The sequence below is a fragment of the Chelonoidis abingdonii genome, chromosome 8, assembly GCF_003597395.2.
Source record: "Chelonoidis abingdonii isolate Lonesome George chromosome 8, CheloAbing_2.0, whole genome shotgun sequence".
Classification (NCBI taxonomy): Eukaryota; Metazoa; Chordata; order Testudines; family Testudinidae; genus Chelonoidis; species Chelonoidis abingdonii.
Window position 1 is genome coordinate 22,782,632 of NC_133776.1, and position 23,788 is coordinate 22,806,419.

General features: G+C 42.8%; 1 protein-coding gene across 1 annotated transcript; it reads right to left on the reverse strand.

Annotated features, from left to right (window-relative positions):
- Positions 1-16,455: 16,455 nt before the first annotated feature.
- C8H3orf80 (chromosome 8 C3orf80 homolog) lies at positions 16,456-17,285 on the reverse strand. Its single transcript, XM_032764831.2, has one exon. The coding sequence runs from the start codon at positions 17,283-17,285 to the stop codon at positions 16,677-16,679; it is 609 nt and encodes a 202-aa protein (XP_032620722.1). The 3' UTR covers positions 16,456-16,676.
- Positions 17,286-23,788: the final 6,503 nt, after the last annotated feature.

Below are 23,788 nucleotides of genomic sequence, written 5' to 3' on the forward strand. Positions count from 1 at the left end.
TAATGTTCATATGGAATTTTGATGTTTGATACATAATTATAATCAATAATACTATCAGCAAATCCAAAATGTAATGCCTAGCTCTTGTGTAGCATTTTTCACCCATAGATCTCAAAGTCCTTTACAATTTTACAGATGGGGAAACTGAAGCACAAAGAGATTAAATTACTTGCTTGTGGTTATCCAGCAGACCAGTGCCGAGGTCAGAAATAGGGCTATCCACTAGCTCTGATGGGCTCATTTTAGTCCCTAGTGGAAACCAATATACTTCACAAAAGCACTGGTGCAGCTGTAATTTAGGCCATGGTTTGATAACGAAGGGTGAATATTTAATTTCAATATATGGGCACACTAGCAAAGCTGTGGGGAAAATATCAGACAATCTGCTCAAACAGTTCCAGGGTTTCATCCAAACCTAACAACTTTCATTTTTATTACAGCTAAAAATCACTTTCTTTTGTACATAAAATTTTTTTTTCTGGAATTTCCTGAGACTTTTAGTCTTTGCTATTTCTTCAGAAAAGTATGTGGATTCTAGTGAATAGTGAAGGGAAATATTGATGGTAGAAGGGAAAACTGATAAGAGAGAACCTATCCAGATATCAAATTACAACGCATATTTCTGATTCCAAAAGAAACAAAATGTGACCAAAATGTTGTGTTCCACTGATAGATTATCAGGAATTTCAGACCCTACAAAGCTGTTATGTATACTGTATTGTTTCTAAAGTAGTAAAACAAGTCAAGACATGTGTCATATTGGAATAATGCCAGCCTTTCATGCCCTTTGGAGCATAAAGCAAATCTGCCTGAAAAGTAATATAATCCTGGTATATTTGCTTTTGGCAGCTCCAGTGAAATGATAAACTCTCTTGCAATACAATGTTTAATACAAAAAGAAGTTGAGCATTTTCCTCATTTATATTTAATAAATGTATCACTCTGTCAAAATATGAACTAATCAGTAACAGCACTGTATCCCTCCCTCAGCTAGAGCTGGATTTGCTTGGCAGCCACAGTGCTCAGCCAATCCCAGTGGTCCAGAGTCCCTGAGTCCTTGACTCTGGGTGAGTTTGATAGGCAGGTCAGGGTTTGCAGGTCCCAGTTAAGTGTTTACATTGTAATCCTGCCATAAAAGGGGCCTATAGTCCCTTCACACCCGAGGGCCACTTTTACTTTTGCTTCTTTACAGCTAATATATCACGTGGTCAAGATGCACAGTGCTGGAGTAAATCTCACTTTGCCCCAGTTTTACGGTTGTGTAATACAATTCATTTAGATACCAAAATGATAAGGGTCTTATAAATACCACAGATAAACTTTAGTGGTGCTGCAGGTGACTTCCAGTTGTGTAAATAAGATCAGAATTGAGCCCTATACCTCCCACCTTTCCAAGCCTAATGCGCAACAGCAGCTTCTAGAATACAAGACATAAACCCAAAATGAGGAATGGACACAATAAAAATAAGTAGCAGAGAAGGAATATGGAAATGGTGTATGGCTAATTTTGTTGTGTAGTTTTTGTAACCTCAATTCCATAGTTTGTTTAATAATAATATCTAGCTCTTTTCATCAAGAGGTCTCACAAGGAGTAGGTATCATTACGCCAGTTTTAATAGATGGGAAATTGAGGCACAGAGAGGTGAAGGTACTTGCCCATTGTCACCCAATAGACCAGTGGCAGAGCTGGAAATAGAACTGAGGACTCCGGACTCCTCATCCGGTGTTCTAACCATTAATAAGCTGCAGTAATACAAAATGAGGTCGTAAAAGCTCTCTGTGGGATGGAGGTAAAGTTGGGTAGATAGTGCTGTTCATACTTGTCATCAGGTACAGCTATTGTTGCAGGAGGAAGAGGTGTTGAAATAATTTTAATATCTCTTCCACCCACCTACATTTCAAAGCCCCCACATTTGACTTCTGTTGGCTGTAAGATTGCTCTGAGATCCCACTAGAACTTCTGATGGAGACATCAAATAGGGTCAGATTAACCCCTATGCAGAGGACATGCACAGAGCCTGTGCACCAGCTAAGGCTTTTGGGGGGGCAGTGGTGGGCTGAAGTGGTGCCTACGCCTTGTGCGGTACCCTGCAAAGGTGTGACTTTCACCCATATCACAGAAATGGATTCCCAGTACAAGATTCTGAAACTGAAAAAGGAGAAGAAAAACAACAATATATCTGGACATCATCGTTCTGGGAAAGGAAGTAAGCAAACAAGAGATAGTTTGTACATTTCCACGTAACACTGTAAACCAGAAAATTTAAAGGACAATCAAGGAAATGAAAATTGCAGTAGTAAATTTCACTTTCCATGTGTACCAAGTGGCGGCTGAACAGTGCCACGAGCGTCTGTGAGGAGCTTTGGGATCTGCCTATAAATAGTAAAGTGTTTTGGTTGAGGAGGTAGAGTGGGTGAATAAAGCAGAGCATGGTGGGGCTGGCATTAGGACTGGAGATCAAGCCCTGTGCAGTATAACAGATATAGTCTGATTTAACTGAGACCAAAAACTACTTCCATGAGATCTTTCAAGCACTCTCATAAAATCAGATTTCCCAGACTTGTTGATTCTCCAAATCCTTACAAAACTATTTCTAGGTATGATTAACTTTAGTGATACATTAGATATATTGTAACAGATTACAATTAATTGTTGGACTTGCTTTTCTGTCAAATGCAGTGTATGATAATGTAAACAATAATCTGAATGCCTAGTTTGTCTTACATTAGAATCTCTATCATTCATATTTTTGCTAGATATTCCTGTCTTACTGCTGTCCACATTAACCAAGAGAAGAGTAGAATTGAGACTATCATGAAATACTAGAAATGCTTTTAATCTCATAGGGTCAGATTCTCATGCCCTTCTGTTTAGTGGTACCTTACTCCATGAGTAGTCCAATTGGAGCCAATCCTACTAAACCGAAGCAGAGTATCCTAATCGGTCTCAGAGGAAGAGAGGTTACAAACTTGCCTATATATGGACCTGCAAGTGTGTGCTATATACTACTAATTAGTACTTTAGTTTGTTACATGATTTCATCCTTATTGTCTGTCCATGCCGGAGGAAAGACAGGAGGCCACGGATGTGCCTTAATTAGGCTGCAACTTTATTCACTTATTATATCTGGGAGTGCCTGGCAACAAATTGTACAGTGCAGGAAGGAGGGGAGAGAGAATGGCTCCCTGCTGTTCCAGATGTAGGAGCCCCAAACCCACTTCTTCAGCTCCCTTAAATGAGGGTAGGAAAGAGCAGCAGTTGGCTCCCCACTGATGAGATGTAGGAGGCCCATACTCCCTGTGCTCAGTTCCCACAAGAAGTGTTTTCCTTCAAATCCTTTTCCAATCCATTTTATCTGATGACAGATTCCTTTCCATATCAACTACCTGAACTGGTAATCTGCCACAGGTGTTATGTATTAACTTGAAACTTTACAACCTAATCTCTCTACTCCCCCCTCCCGGGTCCCAAACCATCTGTAGGGGAAGGCATAAAAACCCAGCGCACTGCAGCCAATCTAGGGTGAGGAAAAATTCCCTTCCCAGCCCGCGAAGGAAAAGGACAACTAACATAATGTCCCTAGTGGTTAAAAGAGAACCCAGTCCTTTTAACAAGTTTCTGAGTGGGTGCTGCCACACCAGTCCTGATAACAAGGGCCTTTACAGGGCTGCATGGGTTAAAAATACACTCTTCCCCTCCCCCCCACAATCTTCTGGTCAGGAGGAAGGGCAATGCAATGACCTTCTCCTGCGCTGGCCTCAACTGCTTCCTGCCCTTCCTGTCTATCCCTGTAAACTTTCCCCCTTTTCTCAACCTGCTGTAAGGGAGCCCTTAAAGGGGCAATACTCCTTTTCATCCACCTAGCTGAACAAAGACCCACTCACAGGAAGGTTGCAGTGGGCACATTTTATCTTCCTAAAACGTTTGTCCAATAGTCCTGCTTTTTGAGAGGATGAATTAATTTCAACGGTTTGATTTAAAGTTGGTTTACTGATACAGTTGTAAGAGTTGAGTGGCTTGTCAAACACCCAGACAATCCAGTCAACCTGCCTTTGTAAATGCTGCTTGCCTGTCAAAATGAACATTAAATAAGAATTGAAATGCATATTTTATTTATACAGCCAATCATTACATTCACTGGTCTGTTCTTCCTGCTGCACACACAGTGCATATTAGCATTAGGGGCCCAATTCCATAGCTCTTATGTATTTGATCCCACTTAGTTGGAGTTTTGCTTGTACAAGGAGTTTAACATTAGGTACAAACAGGAGTAATGCATGTGTCAAAAGCAACAATGGTAATTACATTACCAATTAAAGGAAATTTGATATAATAAAAGAAACCTGAATTTGTTCAGATTCGTCACTGATAGATGCCAGAGAAAAAAACTAAGATACACAGATTTTGCTTTATGTCATTATTAATAACAATACTTTGCCTTAACATAGTGCATTTCAGTTTTGGATCTCAGCTAACCTGCCTACTTGTCTGTCTGTCCTTAGACCGTGAGCTGCTGGAACAAGAATTGTTCTTCTTGAATGGCTGAAAAGTGCTAGGTTATTATGGGTGCTACCATAAATAAATCATGATAATATCAAGGTACTTTACACACTAATTAAGCTCAGAACACCTCTCAAGGTATGATTCCTGTTTTACCCATGGATAAACTGAGGCCAAAGTAGATAAGCAACAGAGACAGTAGGCCAGTAGCAGAGCCCAGAACAAAACGCAAAAGACCTGATTCCCAGGTCTCTGATCTAACCACTGCCACTCTTATTTCTGTACTGGTATTATTAAGAAAGATTAACCTGTTTTTGCTAAGAGAGATGACTTCTTATTAGGTTTGCTGTAATTAATTAATTAATTAATTTGTTGAGCACTGAGTCTTCATGGTATCGTATGCAGGGCCGGCTCCAGGCACCAGCGAGGGAAGCACGTACCTGGGGCGGCGTGTACTAAGGGGCAGCATTCCATCCATTCTTGGGGTGGCACAGTGTGGAGCTGCTTTTTTTTTTTTTTGCTTTGGCAGTTCAGGTGGTAGTCTGAGTGTTTGGTTTTTTTTGCTTGAGGCGGCAAAAATGGTAGAGCCAACCCTGATTGTATGGCAGAAAAACAACAACAGCTCCTGCCCTGAAGAGTTAACTGTAAAAGAGGCACACAGATAGAAAAACCCAGATGGCAGTAACTTGGTTTTTGTGTTTTTTAATGACCTGGTTCCTGGAGATAGTATTAGGCTGAGGGTGGGTCATGTTTGTTGGCCTCTTCATCATTTTACTTTTTTAATTTTTAATCACTAAAGACCATAAATGAGTAGGCAAATTTATGGGAGTGGTGGAGAGCACTCAACACCATGCAGGACAGAGCCCGAAGTGTCTGCACAGTGCTGAGAACCACTCAGCCAATTACTTCCAGGCTAGCTATGGTTTTCAAAGACAATCTACATGATGCTGTGCCAGCTCTTCCCTACTACCACTGCTTCACTAGAGCATAGACCCAACACTTCAATTTCACTGCTACCTGATGTCTGGACATTCAGAGAGCAGGTTGCCACAAGGATGAACATCTGGAGACTAGGGCAATATTGCACCATGTCAGGATGGTGCTGAGATGCAGATGTGGAAATGAGGATGTTAGAGACAGTGCCACTCATTACTCACATAAATATAGGCTGCAGGACTTCCTTATCTCTCCAAAACCTGACTGCTCTGGCATAAAAGCTAGAAGCAGGAAGAATGCCTGAAATCAGGGCCTGTTGACCAGCCAGTTATTTTTATACTGAAGCTTTTAAACTAAAGGAAAACAAAATGTAGTTCTATATTTCCTTTTGTTTTGGTGGGGTTTTTTATGGTTTGGTTTAATTTGATGTTTTTGCCTCTTCTAATTTCTAGAGGAACTGTAGTCAGAACAGGAAGGATGCTTGCTACAATGCTGAAGTAATTAATTCAACCGTCAGTTTGTTTTAATGGCAGGAAACTGATTTCTGAAACAATTATGGAGGCCATTTCAGGTTTTAGCTGTGTATTATTTCTTTCTCTCAGAACATTTAATGCTGTTTCAGGTGCTGCAGATCATCCAAGATTCTGCTGTAATACCTGACTGTGGTTGCTCTTTTAAAAAGTGTACAGTGTCTCTAAATGGTCTTATATAATAGATACATTAATTAGCACAAGGAGAGCGGAGCCAGGGAGGAAAGGGAAGTTTGATCCTTGATGAAGTCCAATGTTTGTAGCTTCTAGCCACAAACCATAAACAATAGGAGGTACCTGGGAAGGTTAGATTAGAAAAGCTATTGAGTGAGAATGATATCAGAAAGCAATTTTTACCTAAAGTTCTCATAAATAATTAAATAGATTCATTCATTTAAAGCTTTATTGGATGGAAAAGAAATCTTGTAGACAGAAATCTAAGGCCTGATCCTGTAGTCTTCATAGTCATAACACCATTAGTGTGTAAACAAGAAGTCAGATCCGAGCTCCATAGGCCTGCTCCCATTGAAGCCAGTGGCAAAACTCCCAGTGACTTCGATCCTTTGTCCAGGGGTTGTCCCACTGAAGTCCATGGGATTACTCTCCTGAGCAATGGTTGAAAAAATCTCCCATAAAACTTATACAGCGTTAGCCTTAAAAGGAAAGGAGCAATGCATTCTGGATTGATGAGGCTGGGAGATCTGGGCTGTGAGTAAGGTAGGCCTGAGTTACTTCCTCTCTGTTCCCTCATCTGTAGAATCAGTCTAATGGCTCTTAACAACTTACCTCACAGGAGTCTTGTGAAAATTAGTTAATCATACAGCCCTGCAAACATGTGAACTGCTATTTAAGTGCTGAGTATTAGTGGATGTGGCCTGCTCTTACTCCCACTGGTGGCAGTGGATGTTTTGCATTGATTTCACCGGTGGCAGGATGAGTATCATGGAGCCTGGATCCAGCTTGTTGTTAGATATATAAATCTGTAATGTATACATTCTGGGGCAAATTGTCGTTTAACAGAGAGTAAAACTCAAGTCATATCCTTTATAAAAAGCAGAAAATGCAAGTGTTAATTGCAAACAAAACAGAAAAAGTCTAGGGTTAAATGCGATAACATATATAGAAATAAAGACAAGGTTTAAAATAATTTGGGAAGAGTTAAAAATAAAACATACAGTTAAGAAAAGCTGAAAAACTGGAACTAACAAGCCATGTGTCTATCAGCTCCCTGATGACTGTGGCCCTGATCCCGCAGAGACTTTTGCACATGCTTCACTTTATGCACCATGAGTAATCCCACTGAAGTCTGTAGTCACAGTGCATTGGCATGTGCTTTACAGGGTCATGGCATTTGTGTGCATGTCCTATCCCATTCCTCTCCTTTCTGTCTGATTTTTGTCTCTTTAGTTTATAAGCTATTTAAGATAAGAACTTATAAGAGTAAGAGTAGCCACTGGATTCGTTCTCTTCCTATTGTTTTGTTCAGTACCTAGTGTAATGTGACCCCAGTGTAACTGCCACAATTTTATAGATTTTGGGATTTTACTTAAATTCCAATGAATGATATATTGAGATAACTCTCAAATAGACTAGGGCCCTGATCTTGCAGTTGACAGCACACAGGTGCAGAGGTGTGCACACATACAGTCATCTGCAGGATCAAGTTCCAAATAGTTTGCTATGGAATACACACAAAGCGATGATAAACAGAATGTTAATGAAACAATTATGTAGAGGCAATTCTTCTCTAGTCAGCACAACAAAGCCTCTGTATCACTGAAGTCCTGCTTAAGCAACGGTTGTGCTGCTGACCCTCTACATAAGGACTAATTTCACCCAGTTACATTAATATATATAATGGGAAGCAAGTTTGGCCCACTGAGTTGTGTTGTTTTCATTTGCCTCATTACGCTTTGGAATATTCACTACAAGCAAGATAAAATGTTAACATCTTTTCAAAACAAGTAGCATTCCTGACACATGCTGATGACAAATTCTGGAAATAGGAAAAAAGCATCACAATGAAATAAAGGCAATCCCTTACAACCTTTGTATTTCATAATGGATACTTCAACAAGTAAACTTTGAGAGTTTCAATTATTTATTTTGTGAAATTAAAGATACCACTGGTAACATTTAATAACGGCTTCAAAATGAACTGACACTTCATGTCTCCATAAAGTACAGTTTGTGTTGAGTAAGTGTAATTAAAGATGGCCTTGCTTATAGTTTGATGCAATTAATGGAATATGAAATGTGCATTGATCCACATTTAAATTTCAAGATAACTCAGTAACTTATTTATTCAGCAGTTACCAAAAGTAACTGGTTAACCAGTTCTCTGATGATGTGCTCTTAACTCTGTCATCAAATTAAGGGTACCAAAAGAGTCTCCACATTAAAAAATATTTCACTTTGTAAGTCCTGAAGAAATATTTGCTTTAAACTACTGTATAAAAAGGTTTACATGTCCAATGTATACTTTTGGTGCTTCGTTTCTGTCAGGAGTTGACTGATGCTATGAAGCTTAAAACAGTGAAATATAAATTAGCTGTTTTTTAACTTAGGTGCATTAACCCACATATGCATTTTAAAAAAAATTGTACTTAGTGCTTCATATAATATATGGATATAAGGGCTTGATATCATAGATGAAAAAACAAGCTAACTTCTTTCTTTGCACAGAACTAGACAACATTTCTTGAATGATGAGACAACGTGGAAGTGTAAACAATATTTATTATGTTTGATCCTTTGCATATATTTTATAAAGGATTCTGCAAGAAAGCTTTTACTTCATATAGTGAAACAGATGCAGCTATTGGGATTTTGCCGTAAAAGCCAACTGTTTAGAAATATTCTAAGCTCTTTTCCAAAAGAACTTTTTTCCTTTGAAATTAATCAGATATGCATTTTGAGAGACAGCACTCCAAACATAAAGGATTCTGTTACCTATAATCTTCTGCATACACTGTAAATATACTTTGGAACTGCTGTAAGCAGGAGCAGCGACGGGTTCTGGCGCCCTAGGCGGGGGTCCTTCCGCACTCCCGGTCTTCAAAGCACTTCGGCAGCGGGTCCCGGAGCGAGTGAAGGACCTGCTGCAGAATTGCCGCCGAAGACTCGGAGCGCAGAAGGACCCCCCACCGCCGAATTGCTGCCCTCCCACAAATCCTGGTGACCTAGGCAACCGCCTAGGTCGCCTAAATGGAAGCGCCGGCCCTGGCTCTAAGTACTAGCTTCCAGATGAAAATGAAAAGATACTTTCTGCATTTGTTTACTTAGGCATTTGGGGCCTGATTCAGCAATGTGCTGAGCCCCCTCAAGTCCGATTGACTTATGTAGCAGTTATGAACACACGACACCTTGCTGGAACTAGCCCTATAGCAGTGGCATAATAAGATGTAGTTCATCAGCAACTCTGGGCTGAATTCAACTCTGGTGTCACCTAGGGCTTGGCTACACTTGCGAGTTACAGTGCAATAAAGCAGTCCCGGGCACACTTGCTCACTACCCATCCACACTGGCAAGGCACATAGAGCACTCTGACTCTGTGGCTACAGCGCTGCTGGTACTCCACTTCAGTGAGTGGAATAACATTTGCTGTGCCCCTGCTGGAGCGCCCCAGCATCAGTGTGAATGAGGTCTTGCGTTACTGCCTCCAGAAACGTCCCATAATCCCCTTAAGTCAAGTGATCACTCTTGTCATTGTTTTGAACTCCTGTAGGAATGTGGAAATGCCCTTTCAAAGCTCCATTTCTGACAGCTGGCATGCAAGCCATTACTGTGAAATGCTGTGTGTGAGAGAGAGAGGCGGGGGGGGGAGAGGGAGATCTGCTGCTGTCTGAACTTATAAGACAGCATGCTGATATGCTCTCAGCCCCCTAAAAACCCACTTTCTCTCCCCTATATACACACAACACTCTCCCTGTCATACTCCATCCCACCCCACCCCATTTGAAAAACACGTTGCAGTCATTTACATGCTGGGATAGCTGCCCATAATGCACCACTCCCAATGCCGCTGCAAGTTCCGCAAATGTGGCCATGCCAGTGCACCAGCAGCTGTCAGTGTGGACAGACTGCAACACTTTTCCTACTGCACTCTATGAAGGCGGGTTTAACTCATAGCGCTCTACATCTGCAAGTGTAGGCTAATGGTGAGTATGGCTCTGTGTGTGAGTGCATTCACTGCTCACTGTGACCATTGCAGCTGTACTATAACTGCAAATGAAGTGGGCTATGTATTGAACAGTAAATCAAGAGATATATTTCAGAGGGAAAAGTTACTCATTTTTTTCAACAAATTTAGATCTGGTGAAAAGCATCAGAATAGCAGCTCTGAAAATGGAAGTCCTCTGTGCACAGAACAGGTACAACTTTAAGCTTCAGGCTTGCTTTTGAGGGACCACATGAAAGGGAGAGACTTTAGATCAGTCTTCAATGTCTGTTCAGTCCTTGGCATCTCTACAAGAACTGTCATCAAAAGTGCCAATTAGTGTCAGTGATTTATTTTATTTTTTTACTGAGGACATCAGTTCACTAGGAAATGCAGTAAAACTATCATTTCATTACATGAAGACCACATCGATCGTCAGTTGGTAACAACCACTCAATCTAGACTACAACCTAGAGGTGCATATTTAATTTTTAAATATATTTTTTTTCAATCCATCTCACCCAAGCTCAGTATTTTGGGTATTGAAAAGGCAGCTGAAGGAAAGATAATCCTCTATGCAAACACTGAAGTGTACAGTTAAATCTTATAGTTCTTTCTCTTGGGCACCACACAATAAAATCTGTACTAGGCCTGACCTACAAGTAGATGCCTCCACTGGAAAAACATCACTTTCTCTAAGGCGTCTCTTTTAGACTGAACAAGCTTTTAATCCACTATGGTTTAATAGACCTGCAATAGACCGCCAGTGCTGGTCCAACGATCTACACCAGGAAAGGGACAGAACTGGGTAGGCCAACAGAACTGAGAGCATGCTGGGGAAACGGGGGAGTACACTGAGTGGAGGAATAATAAGAGCCCCCTCTGGGGCAGGCATCCTGCTCTCAGAGAGTAGAGTGGTGGCATAGGGCCTCCACATGGATGGCCTTAGCCTCCTGTAGATCCCAAGGAATTCACAGAGGTTGGAAGCATGCCTTGTGGCCTGTTCTCCAGGGAGCCAACCCATCATCCTGATGGAATGATAGGCAAAAATCTCTCTGAGCAGAACCTCACTCTGCTGTCCCATAGGTTTGCCTGGTCAAGCCCTGTACATTTGCTATCACATACATCTTCAAGAAGAAGGCTCAAATTCTTTAGAAAGACGTCCCATAGACTCCAAAGGGATTACCCAAGTAGGGGAAGCAAATAAGATTTGGCTTCAGATTGCCCAATAACTGACTGTGATTACTAAAAAAATCCAAGCGAAATCATCTCGTATGTTATATGGGAACAAACAAAAACCTGAAAGCAAAAAACACCTCTCCATTTAAACTAGGACATATTTTAGAAATTGAAAATAAAAAGTTGCATGAGTTGATTTTTAGAACCTGCACAGTGAGACTTAATATATTTAGCTGGAAAAAAAAAAGGATGGGGTGGGAGACATACTTGTCTTTAAAAAATTATCAGGACCTGTTTTTACATCATGTAATATTTTGTGTTGAGATTTAAAGTTCTGCTTTTTCAAATGAGTCCATCCTTATAATTTTCTAAAATTGCAGTTATATATTCCTGACAGGCACTTCTAACTGAATGTCTTTTGAGTTTGGTGCATTAACCAAGTTGGACTGAAATAGCAAAAGCTTTTTGATGAGAACCTGAACTGCAGATCAAATATACGTGAGTACGTACCCTAACTGTGCCTCTTTAGAGTACAGGTTCAGTTCTGTTTCCACTGAAAAGAATGGGAGTTTGGCTGCTGACTTTAATGGAATAAGAGTTGTGTCCTTAGTCATGTCTTTCCTACACACACAGGCATCAGACTGCATTGTAGGCTTTACTCAGGATGCCTCTCACTGACTGCCATTAAACTATACCGAATTAATCTAATATGGCTACCCTCTTTGAAAAATGGTATTCCTTGAGAATGCAAAGGGAATATTGACTGTGCCCCAAATATTTAAACATTTTGTAATCAATGGGAATTTTGCTTCAGTGATGACCGAAGTATCACACTTTAAGGTTTTGGCTTGGGATGCCTGCCCCAGAGGGGGGCTTCTATTATTCCTTCTGCTGCTAACCTTTGCAGTGTTCTCATCTGAAACACTGTGCTTTCTTTAATTTTTTACTAAAACTTAAAGATTATAATAGAATTTGGCATTTTTCATTAATATTTTAATACTCTGAATATTTTCTGCTTTTGAAAACTACCCCCTTATTTCTCATAAGATACAATGAAAATTTTCTAAGGATTCTCCTTCAAGATGGGAAACAGGGAAGAATTTTTCCAGATTTTGCATATTTTTTAAAAATGGATGACTAAACAATGCTGCATTCCTTCCACACACAGGCATTGCTATTCACAGCACACAAGTAACTGGATGTGAGAGGGGTTTACAGAATCAGACCCAGCTTTGTAAATGGTAATCATGATCAGTGTTTTCCTCCTTTGGGTTTCTCATAACTGTAAAGAGAAACTACTAACAAAGGCACTTTAACTTATAAAAGACTAATCCTGATGGTGTTGTAGCCTTTTAAAATTCTTACTAGGAAACTGCCCCTGCTCCTGTTGAAGTCAGTAAGATCCCACATACAGAATGGGAAGAGACTGTCTAGGAAGGAGTATGGCAGAAAGAGATCTAGGGGTCACAGTGGACCACAAGCTAAATATGAGTCAACAGTGTGATACTGTTGCAAAAAAAGCAAACGTGATTCTGGGATGCATTAACAGGTGTGTTGTAAACAAGACACGAGAAGTCATTCTTCCGCTCTACTCTGCGCTGGTTAGGCCTCAACTGGAGTATTGTGTCCAGTTCTGGGCACCGCATTTCAAGAAAGATGTGGAGAAATTGGAGAGGGTCCAGAGAAGAGCAACAAGAATGATTAAAGGTCTTGAGAACATGACCTATGAAGGAAGGCTGAAAGAATTGGGTTTGTTTAGTTTGGAAAAGAGAAGACTGAGAGGGGACATGATAGCAGTTTTCAGGTATCTAAAAGGGTGTCATCAGGAGGAGGGAGAAAACTTGTTCACCTTAGCCTCTAATGATAGAACAAGAAGCAATGGGCTTAAACTGCAGCAAGGGAGATTTAGGTTGGACATTAGGAAAAAGTTCCTAACTGTCAGGGTAGTTAAACACTGGAATAAATTGCCTAGGGAGGTTGTGGAATCTCCATCTCTGGAGATATTTAAGAGTAGGTTAGATAAATGTCTATCAGGGATGGTCTAGACAGTATTTGGTCCTGCCATGAGGGCAGGGGACTGGACTCGATGACCTCTCGAGGTCCCTTCCAGTCCTAGAGTCTATGAATCTATGAATCTCTGCTATTGACCAGCGTGAATAGGATTGATTTTACATTCCTTGCAATCTTCTTTTCAGGATCTTCTCTACTGCCATATTATGGGACAAGGATCTGATCCCACTTCTGTTGAAGTCAGTGGGAAAAGGACTGGGCTCTAAACATGGGTATCATGATCTTATTGTTAATTGCAGTATTTTGGGACATCTTTCTTTGCTTAGCATTGTCAAACAGGAACGATGAAATGATTAAAATCTGTTGTTTAGTGAACATTTGAAAGAGAAATGCAATTTGAAATATAAGTATTCAAAATAGGTTCCTATTCTATCCAGAAAGCCTTTTTTGCATTTGTGCTCAGTTCAAATGTAAAATAAGGCAACATATGGCAAGTTCTGCATCTCTGTAAGAGCTGACTCTGCGAGCACCTGATCCTGTGAGAGAATTAAGGGTAGCAGATTCCTACAGCTGTGTTTGGAAGTGACAGAAGCCTCTTTCCAGACATTAATAATAATACTTACTTCTTATATAGCACTTGTCATCAATAGCTGTAAGAGCACTTTACAAAAGAGGCCAGTATCATTATCCTCATTTTACAGATGGGGAAACTGAGGCACAGAAAGACATTGTGACTTGCCCAAGGTCACCCAGAAGGCCAGTGGACAGTGCCAGGAATAGAAACCAGAATTCCTGAATTCCTCTATGTGCTAGGCCGCACTGCTTCCCGCATTAATATATGTACAGTAACACAATACATACATTCAGAGGTACACTGCTACCTCGATACAACGATATAACGCCACCTGATATAACACGAATTTGGATATAACGCTGTAAAGCAGTGCTGGAGGGGAGGGGGCTGCACACTCTGGTGGATCAAAGCAAGTTCAGTATAACATGGTTTCACCTATAATGCGGTAAGATTTTTTGGCTCCCAAGGACAGCGTTATATCAAGGTAGAGGTGTATGTGGATAATATACATATATAGGATGGAGATAGTTTCGTTGCTGTTGTTCTTTTGTTTTATACACTGTTATTCTGTTGATGAGATAACTCGAGTTCATAAAAGCTGGGCAGTTTTTTCAGAGTATTCTTTTCCAGCATATTTCAACTTTATTTTGCTTCACAACTTATTTCTAAAGCAATTTGTCGTGAAACCAATGGCAGAAAAATGTGTTATACAGTGACTAACCTTTCATGGAATTTATCTTCACTCATGAGGGGATGCTTCATTTATGGAGTTATTCCTCCTTTCTCTGCTCATGGGGATAAATGTCATAAATAACATTACATCTGGTATAGATCTCAATACATCATCTCCCTGCTCATTTGAAAGATGCTCCACAGAAGGATACAATTTATACTCTTTGTACATGAGGCTTTGGTTTTCTTTTCTTTCCTTTTTTTTTTTAATATGATGACTACATCATTAGCTAGTGACTAAGCCACAAGTCCACACAGAAGTCTGATCCAGCTCTAATTGGAGCCCAAAGGACTTTTACCACTGACCTAAATGAGAGCAAGATAGATCCCACCGTCTTAGTGAGGCCAAAAAAAGAGTTTGTGTATAACACATAGAGGTGAGCTATTTTGTAAGATGTTCTGAAGGGCATTTTTCAAGTAAGCAGAGTCTGTGTGACTCTGTGTGACTGCAGCAGGATGAAGAATGAATGGGCCCAGTCCTGCGCTCCTTGTGCTCTCAGGACTACCACTGCCATCAGTGGGAGTTTTGAGACAACAAGAAGTCAAGATCAGTCCCAATTTATATTGTTGTTAGTTTGCACATATCCTGTGAATTACATCCTGCTAGTTATACAGATTTTGAGAAATATGAGAGTTCTATAATGCAAAGCCACGTGTTGTCAGGATGTCTAAAATTATAGCACATGCATATTGATGCTGGAAAGGTTTGGATCTAGTGCTACAACCGGAACCCAGTATTTTCCTCAACACGTGAAATTGACAGGTTATCAAAACACTTGTGATGTCACAAACTTTGTTTTCACTTTCTTACATCCCATCTTATTCCATCATGTTCTCTTTATATTTCATTTTTCTATAAGCCTATTCTGTCCTTCTGAAAGGATCAAACAGAAAGAACTGGGTTAAAAATTGAGATCCAGCGTAAACACAATCCCTTTCCTGTATTAGAGGGAAAGAGAATTATGCTGACTAATCAACTTAATTTTTTGTTGACAAATGCAAGAAAATTAGTGACCAGCAGTAGGCCAGGCCCAGTTAGTCCTTAACTAACAGGAAGTGCGCTTTCCATTGGACTTACTGCTGAATTATAGACTCTACAAATACAAGGAAAAAATGGAGGAAGTAATTACCTTTTATGGGTTTAGAGTGGAACTGCACCTTACCAGGGATAGGGTGTTCTGTTTACAATACTGAGCTCTTCCTTGCAGATAAAGACCTGTATAGAAACCAAATGGACTTAGTTCTCACTGCTGAGTAAGGTTTATAATAAAATGGAACAGGCACCAGGCAGGGATCATGTCTTTCTAGGTGGGATGCCCTGTCAGGGGGCTGCATTGTTCTAGTACTTATACCTGGTGCAGTCATCCCAAGCTTCTGAACAGAAATAATATTACTCCATGCTACCTGTATTTACCGTCTCGCCCCACGCCTACTCTCTCCCTGGCGCTGAGTGACTGGGATCTTACAGGATTTACAAACCTGACCCAACGTGTTAAAAAGCTCTCCTTTCCCCTTGCCCTCCAGCTCTGGCGCACAAACGCTGACTTTGTCGCAGAGTAAATCACATTTGATCCCTTTCAGGTTTTAATCTGCCAGAGGAAGGGAGCAACACACACGTTATTCCCGTGAGAAACCAGAACCGATGTTTAGAGTGGCAGCATGTGTGTCTAATTTAACGCCTAATCCCCAGTAAACGGGACGGATGCTCTAGTAACCAGGCACTTACGACATATCAGTTACGAATAAAGGACAAGAAGGCTAGAGCAGGGCAGAGAGGGCTGCGGCGGCTGCACCTTGCGTCCTTGAGCGAACCGAGCTCGGGTAAGAAGTTCAGGCCGGGGTGGGGGGAAGTCTCCGCTCCTGCCCCGCGCCCAGCAGCAGCCGGGCTCTTTGGCTTGCAAGGGAAAGGAAAGGTACAAAGCGGCTGCTTACAGAAGGAACTGGGAGTCATTGTTGCGATGCTGCAGTGGGTGTCTGTGCATCGGGGCAGCACTGGGCTAGACTCTCCCCTCTGGGACTCCCTCTGTCCCCCCTCGGGTCTCGGGGTGGCGGGGCTCAGCTGCAGGGCGCTCTGCCTCCCGCCCTCTCCGGCTCTCTGCTTGCGGCCGTGGCCAGGCTGGACACGGGCAGGACGATCTCTTTGGGGCTCTGCTGCTGCAGCCGCATGGACTCCTCGTAGGTGGGCAAATACTTCACCTCTTCGTAGCTGGGCAGCTGCAGGAAGATCGGGGAGCCCACCGGCAGCAGCGGCGGCTCCTGCTCGCCCGGGTAGCGGCTGCTGCTGCTGCTGCTGCTGTCCAGCAGGGAGTCCTGCGAGGTGGCCGCCGTCACGTTGAGCAGGGAGCCGGGGGAGTCCTGGCGCTGCGGCCGGTTGTACCGGCGGGGGCTGGGGCAGATGATGCGCTGCAGAAAGTAGCCGATGGCGAAGAGCACCAGCAGGATGAGCAGCCCCGAGAGTTTGCGCACGAACCAGCCGACGTTGTCCAGGAAGGTGTGAAAAGGCAGCTTGCAGCACTTGATCTCCGTGTAGGTGATATTGCCATAGTCACAGCAGCTCTCCCGCTCGCCGCAGGTCAGCTCCCCGCAGCTCCAGGTGCCCTGGCAGGGCTGCCAGAGCAGAGCAGCCCCCAGCACCAGCAGCCCCTCGGAGAGACACTGCAACATCCTCTCCCCCCCTCCCCCCGCCTCGCTCGCTCGCTCCCGCGCTGAGAGGGTGGCGCCCACTCACTTCGGGGGCCACCTGCCGCCTCCCATCGCCAGGGCTGGGCAGCAGCTGGCCAGGGGACCCACCAGCCGTGGCGCCGCTGGCCGCCCCCTGGGGCCCAGGCCGTGCTGCTGCTCGGGGCGCTGGAGCGGTGTGCACGCCCCGCTGTCCTGCAGGAGAGCGGGGAGCAGAGCTGGCATGGTGCGCCGCGGAGCAGGAAGGGTTAACGGAGCGGGTCGGTTCGCATGTTCACTTTGCAGCACTTTAATCTTTATTAATCTCTCTGTCGTCCCGTTGCTCTGTCAAACAGACAGCACTTGCTTTGTAGGTTTCTTGGCTTAAGTGATTGGATTTCCCCGTGACCGTTATTTAAATTTACTTGCTGCTGGGATTCACTTACCATATTTCTGGTTTTATTTCTGATTAAAAATTGATGCTAACCATTTAGCTGATGTTAATGGGCTTAATGCAACTCCCCTTCCATTAGGGAGTTTGGAGGCAGTGATTGACTGGCTGTGTTCCTGCACAGGCCAGCCAGGCTGGTGTCTTCTTTGGGGGGAAATAAATACCAGGGTCACAGTTTCTTTCTAGACCACAAGAGAAGCATATGATCCAGGCAACTATTTCTCTGGCATCCCTCAGGTTTCCCAGTCCAGGTCTATCCAAGGGGGTTTCACATAGGCAATACTCTGGAATAACAGAGCCTATGTAGACAGAAATCAATTCACTTTGCCAGTAACATATCAGATCACAAACATTTCTGTGACAGTAAATTGTAAGAGGCACAAGATTCTGATGGTGCCAAAAGAGCAAACAGACAGGCTGTTAAGGGTGAGAAGTCATATTCAAACACAAAACCCAAAGAGAACGTGGTAAATTAGCATCCAAGGGAGGGTGAGGTTGGTATCAAGAAGGGTCGGTGGTTCCAGTTGAGCAGTAGGGCTTGGTGATCAGTGGTGCTGAGAGCCGGTAGCTTGACTTCAGTTAATAGAGTGGATGTTCAGCGTATCTGACAAGTGGTGACCCCGCTCTCTGTGGACTTGCCTACAGTGGCAAACTATAGGGTGTTAGAATATGATTTAACTTAGACAATAGTAAATGTGGTTCAGTGCTCAGCAGAGATCTGGACATGTGGGGGCTTAGCATTGTGTCACCTGGCTGTTAGCCCTAAGGTGGATCAGGATAAGCAATCAAATTTGATCCTTGTCTATCCTGTCCGCTGTGTTAATTAATGTGTGTGTGTGTGTGTGTGTGTGATGGATTATTTCAATCCCAGGTAGTGTCTTTGGGGACCATATTCTATTAAATTTATGTATAACTGTGGGCTAGAGAGTGTATGCAATTTCAGGGCAGTGGGAAGGGGTTTACCACAATCCCAGGTGAATCACTTAGGTTGTGAACACTGGCAGAGAGGTCCCACCCACTCCTGTGGGGAAGCTTGCATATACTGGTTCAAACTTGGTTTTCAGAAACCAACAGACACAGAAAGGCTTTTGGCATAAAAAGCTGCATTAAAACTGATGCAAGGCTTTTTCCTGACCCAGCAAACACCCTGGATCTTCTGTCCAAGGGCCTTGCAGAAGGGTTGGAAAAACTTTGCCCTACTAGATCCCGGAAGACTGATGGTTGTTCTGCAAAGTTTTTAGTGTGTTTATGGGAACTTCTCTTGTTTTTATATGCTTTGTCTGTAATGAATTTACCTTAAGAATAAATCTGCCTGCTTAGAAAGAGCTGTGTTGTAACTTGCAGCAGCTGACAATACACTGTTCATAGCCCTCAGAAGGAAAAAGTAAAGCACAGGCCCTGGCCTGTAGGCAGACTGACTTGCTGGGGATATTGGCATGTAAGACGGGGAGCTGAGCATCCTTGAAACCCCAGGCAGGAGGGAGAGAGACATGGGTTTCCATCTAAGGCTGGGACCTGGAAGCTACAGTGCACACACCAGTGCTTAAAATGTGTGTATGGGGCAGATTTGCAAGGGATCACAGCCCTGGTATTTTTTTTTTTAAATCAAACTAGGTCATTGAGGGGCACTCTTTAAGCACGGCCTTGGCGAAGTCACTGCTCTCAGATTACAATAGTCCTGCCCCCCCCCCCTTCTTTTCAGACCACTTTAAGACTGAGGCACATACTGCGCTCTAGCAGCTCCAGGTCCTGAGCTTATTTAGAGAGTTGGCCTTGGAAATTTCTTTGCAATGTTGGCAGCTCTGCTCCGGTCACTACCTCCTCCTGCTAACAGGGGTGAGCTGAACATTGCCACCAATACACCTGAAATGAAGGCGGGGGAGAACCCCTGCCCCAGTGCAGGCACAGCACTGCACAGAATTATGGCAGGGTGGTGGCCTGAGAAGGAAATAAAGCCCATTTGGACAGCGAGCAGCAGCAGCCTATTCCAGAACAGTGAGTGGTGCTGCTCTTGTTTTCACTTGCACTTCCATTTGTGAAAAAAATGCTCAGTCCAAAGTGCTTCACTACTTCTGACTAAGAGCCTGCTCTTGTTCCCAAGGACATCACTGGCAAAACTGTAACTGGGGAAGGGTCAGGCCCTAGTCCTTTCCAAGCTGAAGTAGAAGAAAAATGTTCTTACCTTCTTGCCAGTGGAGGGGTGGGAGGAACCCAGACATGGTGGAGTTGAGAGGAGGTAAGAGTGTGTGTTAGCCAACAGAGCAGAGATATTTAAAGTGTGTGTTTTAATGACTCTTTAGAAAACATTTTGGAGCTAAGGGCCTTTCCTTAAATCACAAAAAAATCAACAATCCCTAATCCTGCCCACCCCTAAGACATGTTCACTGTACATTTGTAACAGTGTCTGATACATTCTGAGTGAGATTTTGAGCTGTAAAAGTTCTGCAGCTCTCCTTGAGAGTGTCATGCTATTCATCCTCTGTGTTCTTTAGGTATGACTTTTCCCTAGCCCTGATCCTGAATTCCTTGTTCAGGAAGAACGCCCACTGAAGTCAATGAAAATTTGGCTGAATAATAAGGAGTTCGGGATTGGGTCCTAAGCGTGCTAGGAATGGCATGGCTACTATCTGTGAGGTACCTACTTCCAGCAGCCTGCTGGAGGAGTCTGAGTATGGCTGCGCATAGATGAAAAGGTTGGAAGGGTGGAAGAGCATTGAGTAAACTTCAAGATAAACTTCTAAAGTTTGACTAATAGGGGGTCCCTTTGCAAACATGTAAACAGGAATAAGGAAAGAACCTCATGCTCTAGCAGAGAAATAAAATGAGATTCTTTGAGAGGTATTGCCTGATATATAATCCTGATGGCTATGTTCCTACTGGCTAATCCATCTCTTGCTAAAGCTTGTAGGGGCTTTTTGCATTTATTTTAATGAGTTCAGGGTTGGGGCCTCAATTCCAGAAAACATCCCTGTTCAGCGAAGTACTTAAGCCTGTGCTTATCTTTAAGTCAAGGTCAATGAGATTCAGACATGTGTTTAAAGTTAAGCACATGCTAAGTGTTTTGCTGAATAGTGATGGACTTAAGTGGGTGCTTAGGTACTTTCCTGAATCAGTGTGATCCTTTCTCTGGTGTGTTATTGTGATACATTTGACTTCCCTTCATTGCTGTTACTTTTTAAATCTTAGGCACTTTGGACTTCCCATACTTAGAGGCCTGCGCAGATACAAAAGTTGTATCTGCATCCAATCCGCAAACATGGTCTGTGGATATAAATCAGATATAAGGCGGATATCCGCAGATTTGCAGGACTTTCCCCATTCCAACAGACCCATGGTGGAGCATTGTCTGGGCCAGTGTCCGGTCTCTGATAGTGGCTGATACTAGACTCATAGAGGAAGTAAAATAAAAAATCTATAATGCACTTTTCCAGTTGTTTAGTAGGACACTGTAGGTGAAGGTGGGAAGATTTATTTCTTCCTTACCCCAGTTGAGGCTCAGTTTAACCCCTGGAACACGAGAATTGAAAATTCTTGTTACGTTTCTTTTGGAGACTGTAATTATAGATGCTGTGAAGGCGGTGACACTGCTTTGTAATAATTTGTGACTACTGCATGTGACTGAGTTAGTGGGATAGTTACTGTGTGGCTATCCTGGATTATTGCAATGTTTATTGTAGGCATATATTATTTAGTTTATTGTAGTGCTGTGGAGAAGCAGCAGGAAGCTGCAGGTGAGCAACCTCCCAGTAGCAGATCGGGCCCAGCTCATTAAGGAGCAAAGCTTGAACTATTAAGTTGTGAGGATGCCAGGCTGAGATACTAGACTTGTTTTGTCTCTCTGGAAATCCATAAATCAAACAGACTGTAAATAATTGAAAAAAGATGGGGAGCAGGGACAGTTCTCAGCGAGCTGTTCAGGGGGAAACAGACTTGCTCAGAAATAGACCCTGCTGGCATACTGAAAGTGTGTAGGCCATCCTAAGCGTCCAGAGAGATGGTAACCCTTTAGGGAAGACAGATATGGGTGCAATATGTTTATTGTTTTAAAATTCTTTTTCTCTTATGTTCTGCTGTGTTCCTACTGTTAAGATTAAACAAAACTGTGCTTCAAGAAGGCTGTTTGTGGTCACTGTGTTCACCGGGAAGAACCACAGATGATGAACCCAGTTAGGTCTGCTGGGTGAGCACAGTTGAATCACAGGCTGCTGCAGCCCAGGACTTGGTCTATAAGAGCGGGAGAATCATTGGTTTTTACTCCAGAAAAGGTAAGAGCATGAGGCCTAACACTTGGGGGGAGGGGTGGAATGCACTCAGAGAGATCGAAGGTGCAAATAGCCCTGTAACCATGATGGATGCTATCTTTATTCATAAGCATCTAAGTCTTAAAAAAAAAAAAAAAAAAAATCTTGCTAAACTATTAGTCTGTCATCTGGTGGCAGAGCAAAAAATGAACTTTTCTTTTATCTAGTTTTAATTTTTTTTATATATATATCTCCTCATGTTCTTTCATGGCCTGCTAGGTCCCATTGACCAAAAGCAACAGGATCTTGTCCTTCCTTCCAAATCAAATCATCCTAAACTTCCTAATATGGCCTTGTGATGGGGTGTACAAAGCCTACCCAGTTAAGAAGGGGTTAAGGATTTGCTGTGGGTGTGTCAGGTCGGTCAGGATGGGAGGAAGAGTTCAAAAGAGAAGAAGCTCAGCTCCATAGGAGGTAGCTCGGGAGACAGATTGACTTCTAGTCCCCGCAGCTCCTATGGCAAGAGACCTGAATCATCTCCCTTGCCTATGGACTGGCTGAGCACCCTGAGGCGGGCAGGACTAAAGCAATCTCCTGAAGACACTTTCTGGTGCTTGACCACAGGATACTGACCCAGAATGAGGCTTACCCAAGACCCCCTGATGCAAGAGAGGCCGATGACTCATTTAGGACTGGTCAGTTGTTCTTTTTTATATCTTCTTCTTTGTTTTGTTTCCTTGGAATCCTGGCAGGGGCAATCTCCAGAGGAGCTCAGCAGCAGTGCTGAGTTTCCATCCCTGCACCAGTGATTCTGATGGCCCCGAGCTGGATGACCAGCACCTGAGTGAGTACATGACCCTGTCACAGCCCCAGGGATGCTGCAGAGGGACTAGGCCCTTGACAGGCCTTATATATAAGATCCTCCCCCGCATCTCTGATAATTTTTTATGTTGATCTTAGCTAATACAATTCCATTACCCTTTATTTTGCTAGCTTGAGTAGACATTGCTGCAAGTGATATGTTAAAACTGGTAAAGGAACAGCAGTTCTCATAGTATTGGAAATGGAGTATTGCAGTCCATGTTTGTAATAATGGCTGTTGAAAGCTAGATGCTTTCCAGGCAGTATATACTTTACAACTCCTATCTTATTTACCAAAGTCCTAAATACAGCCAGCAATGTAAACTATGCATGTGTTACAGAGAATTTAGGATTTCTAGGCAACTTCTTTGCCCTCTGTGGGATAACTTCTTCCTCTGCTGCTAGGGGATACAGAGCCCCTTCCACTAGGGAAGTGGTGCTAGACATCTGCACACAACTTGAAGAGTCTAGGATTATATCCATCTCCTATTACTATGCCAATAATGTGATATTTCTCTCTGGAGTGCATCAGTATAACAGATGCATAGTCTAGCTAGCTTGAAGTTATAGGAATCATCTCTGAGTCTCTCTTCGATAGCTTTGGTGTGATGCCAAAAGAATTATATATATAGCTATGGGCTGCATACCAGACATATGGGGCCAAATTCATCCCAGATGTAACTCAGTAGAAATCACTAGTTACACCAGACCTGCCTTTGGCACATCAAATTAATTTCAACTCTTTGCAGTATCAGACATTGTCTGGTGTGATCCGATGCCTCAAAGATTATGTGCAATGAGGAGTAATCAAAAGACCTATGCTGATGATATAATAGGACAATTGGTACTTTTAAACTGAATGGTGGGTTTTGTACCTATTGTTCAACTTTTTTGAAAAGAAGTCAGACAAAACAGTCTGATCCTAGGCTTACCTCTGCAAATTAAAACCCTGTCTC

Coding starts and splice junctions, on each gene's coding strand:
- C8H3orf80 (XM_032764831.2), bottom strand. CDS start 17,285: ATGTTGCAGTGTCTCTCCGAGGGGCTGCTGGTGCTGGGGGCTGCTCTG.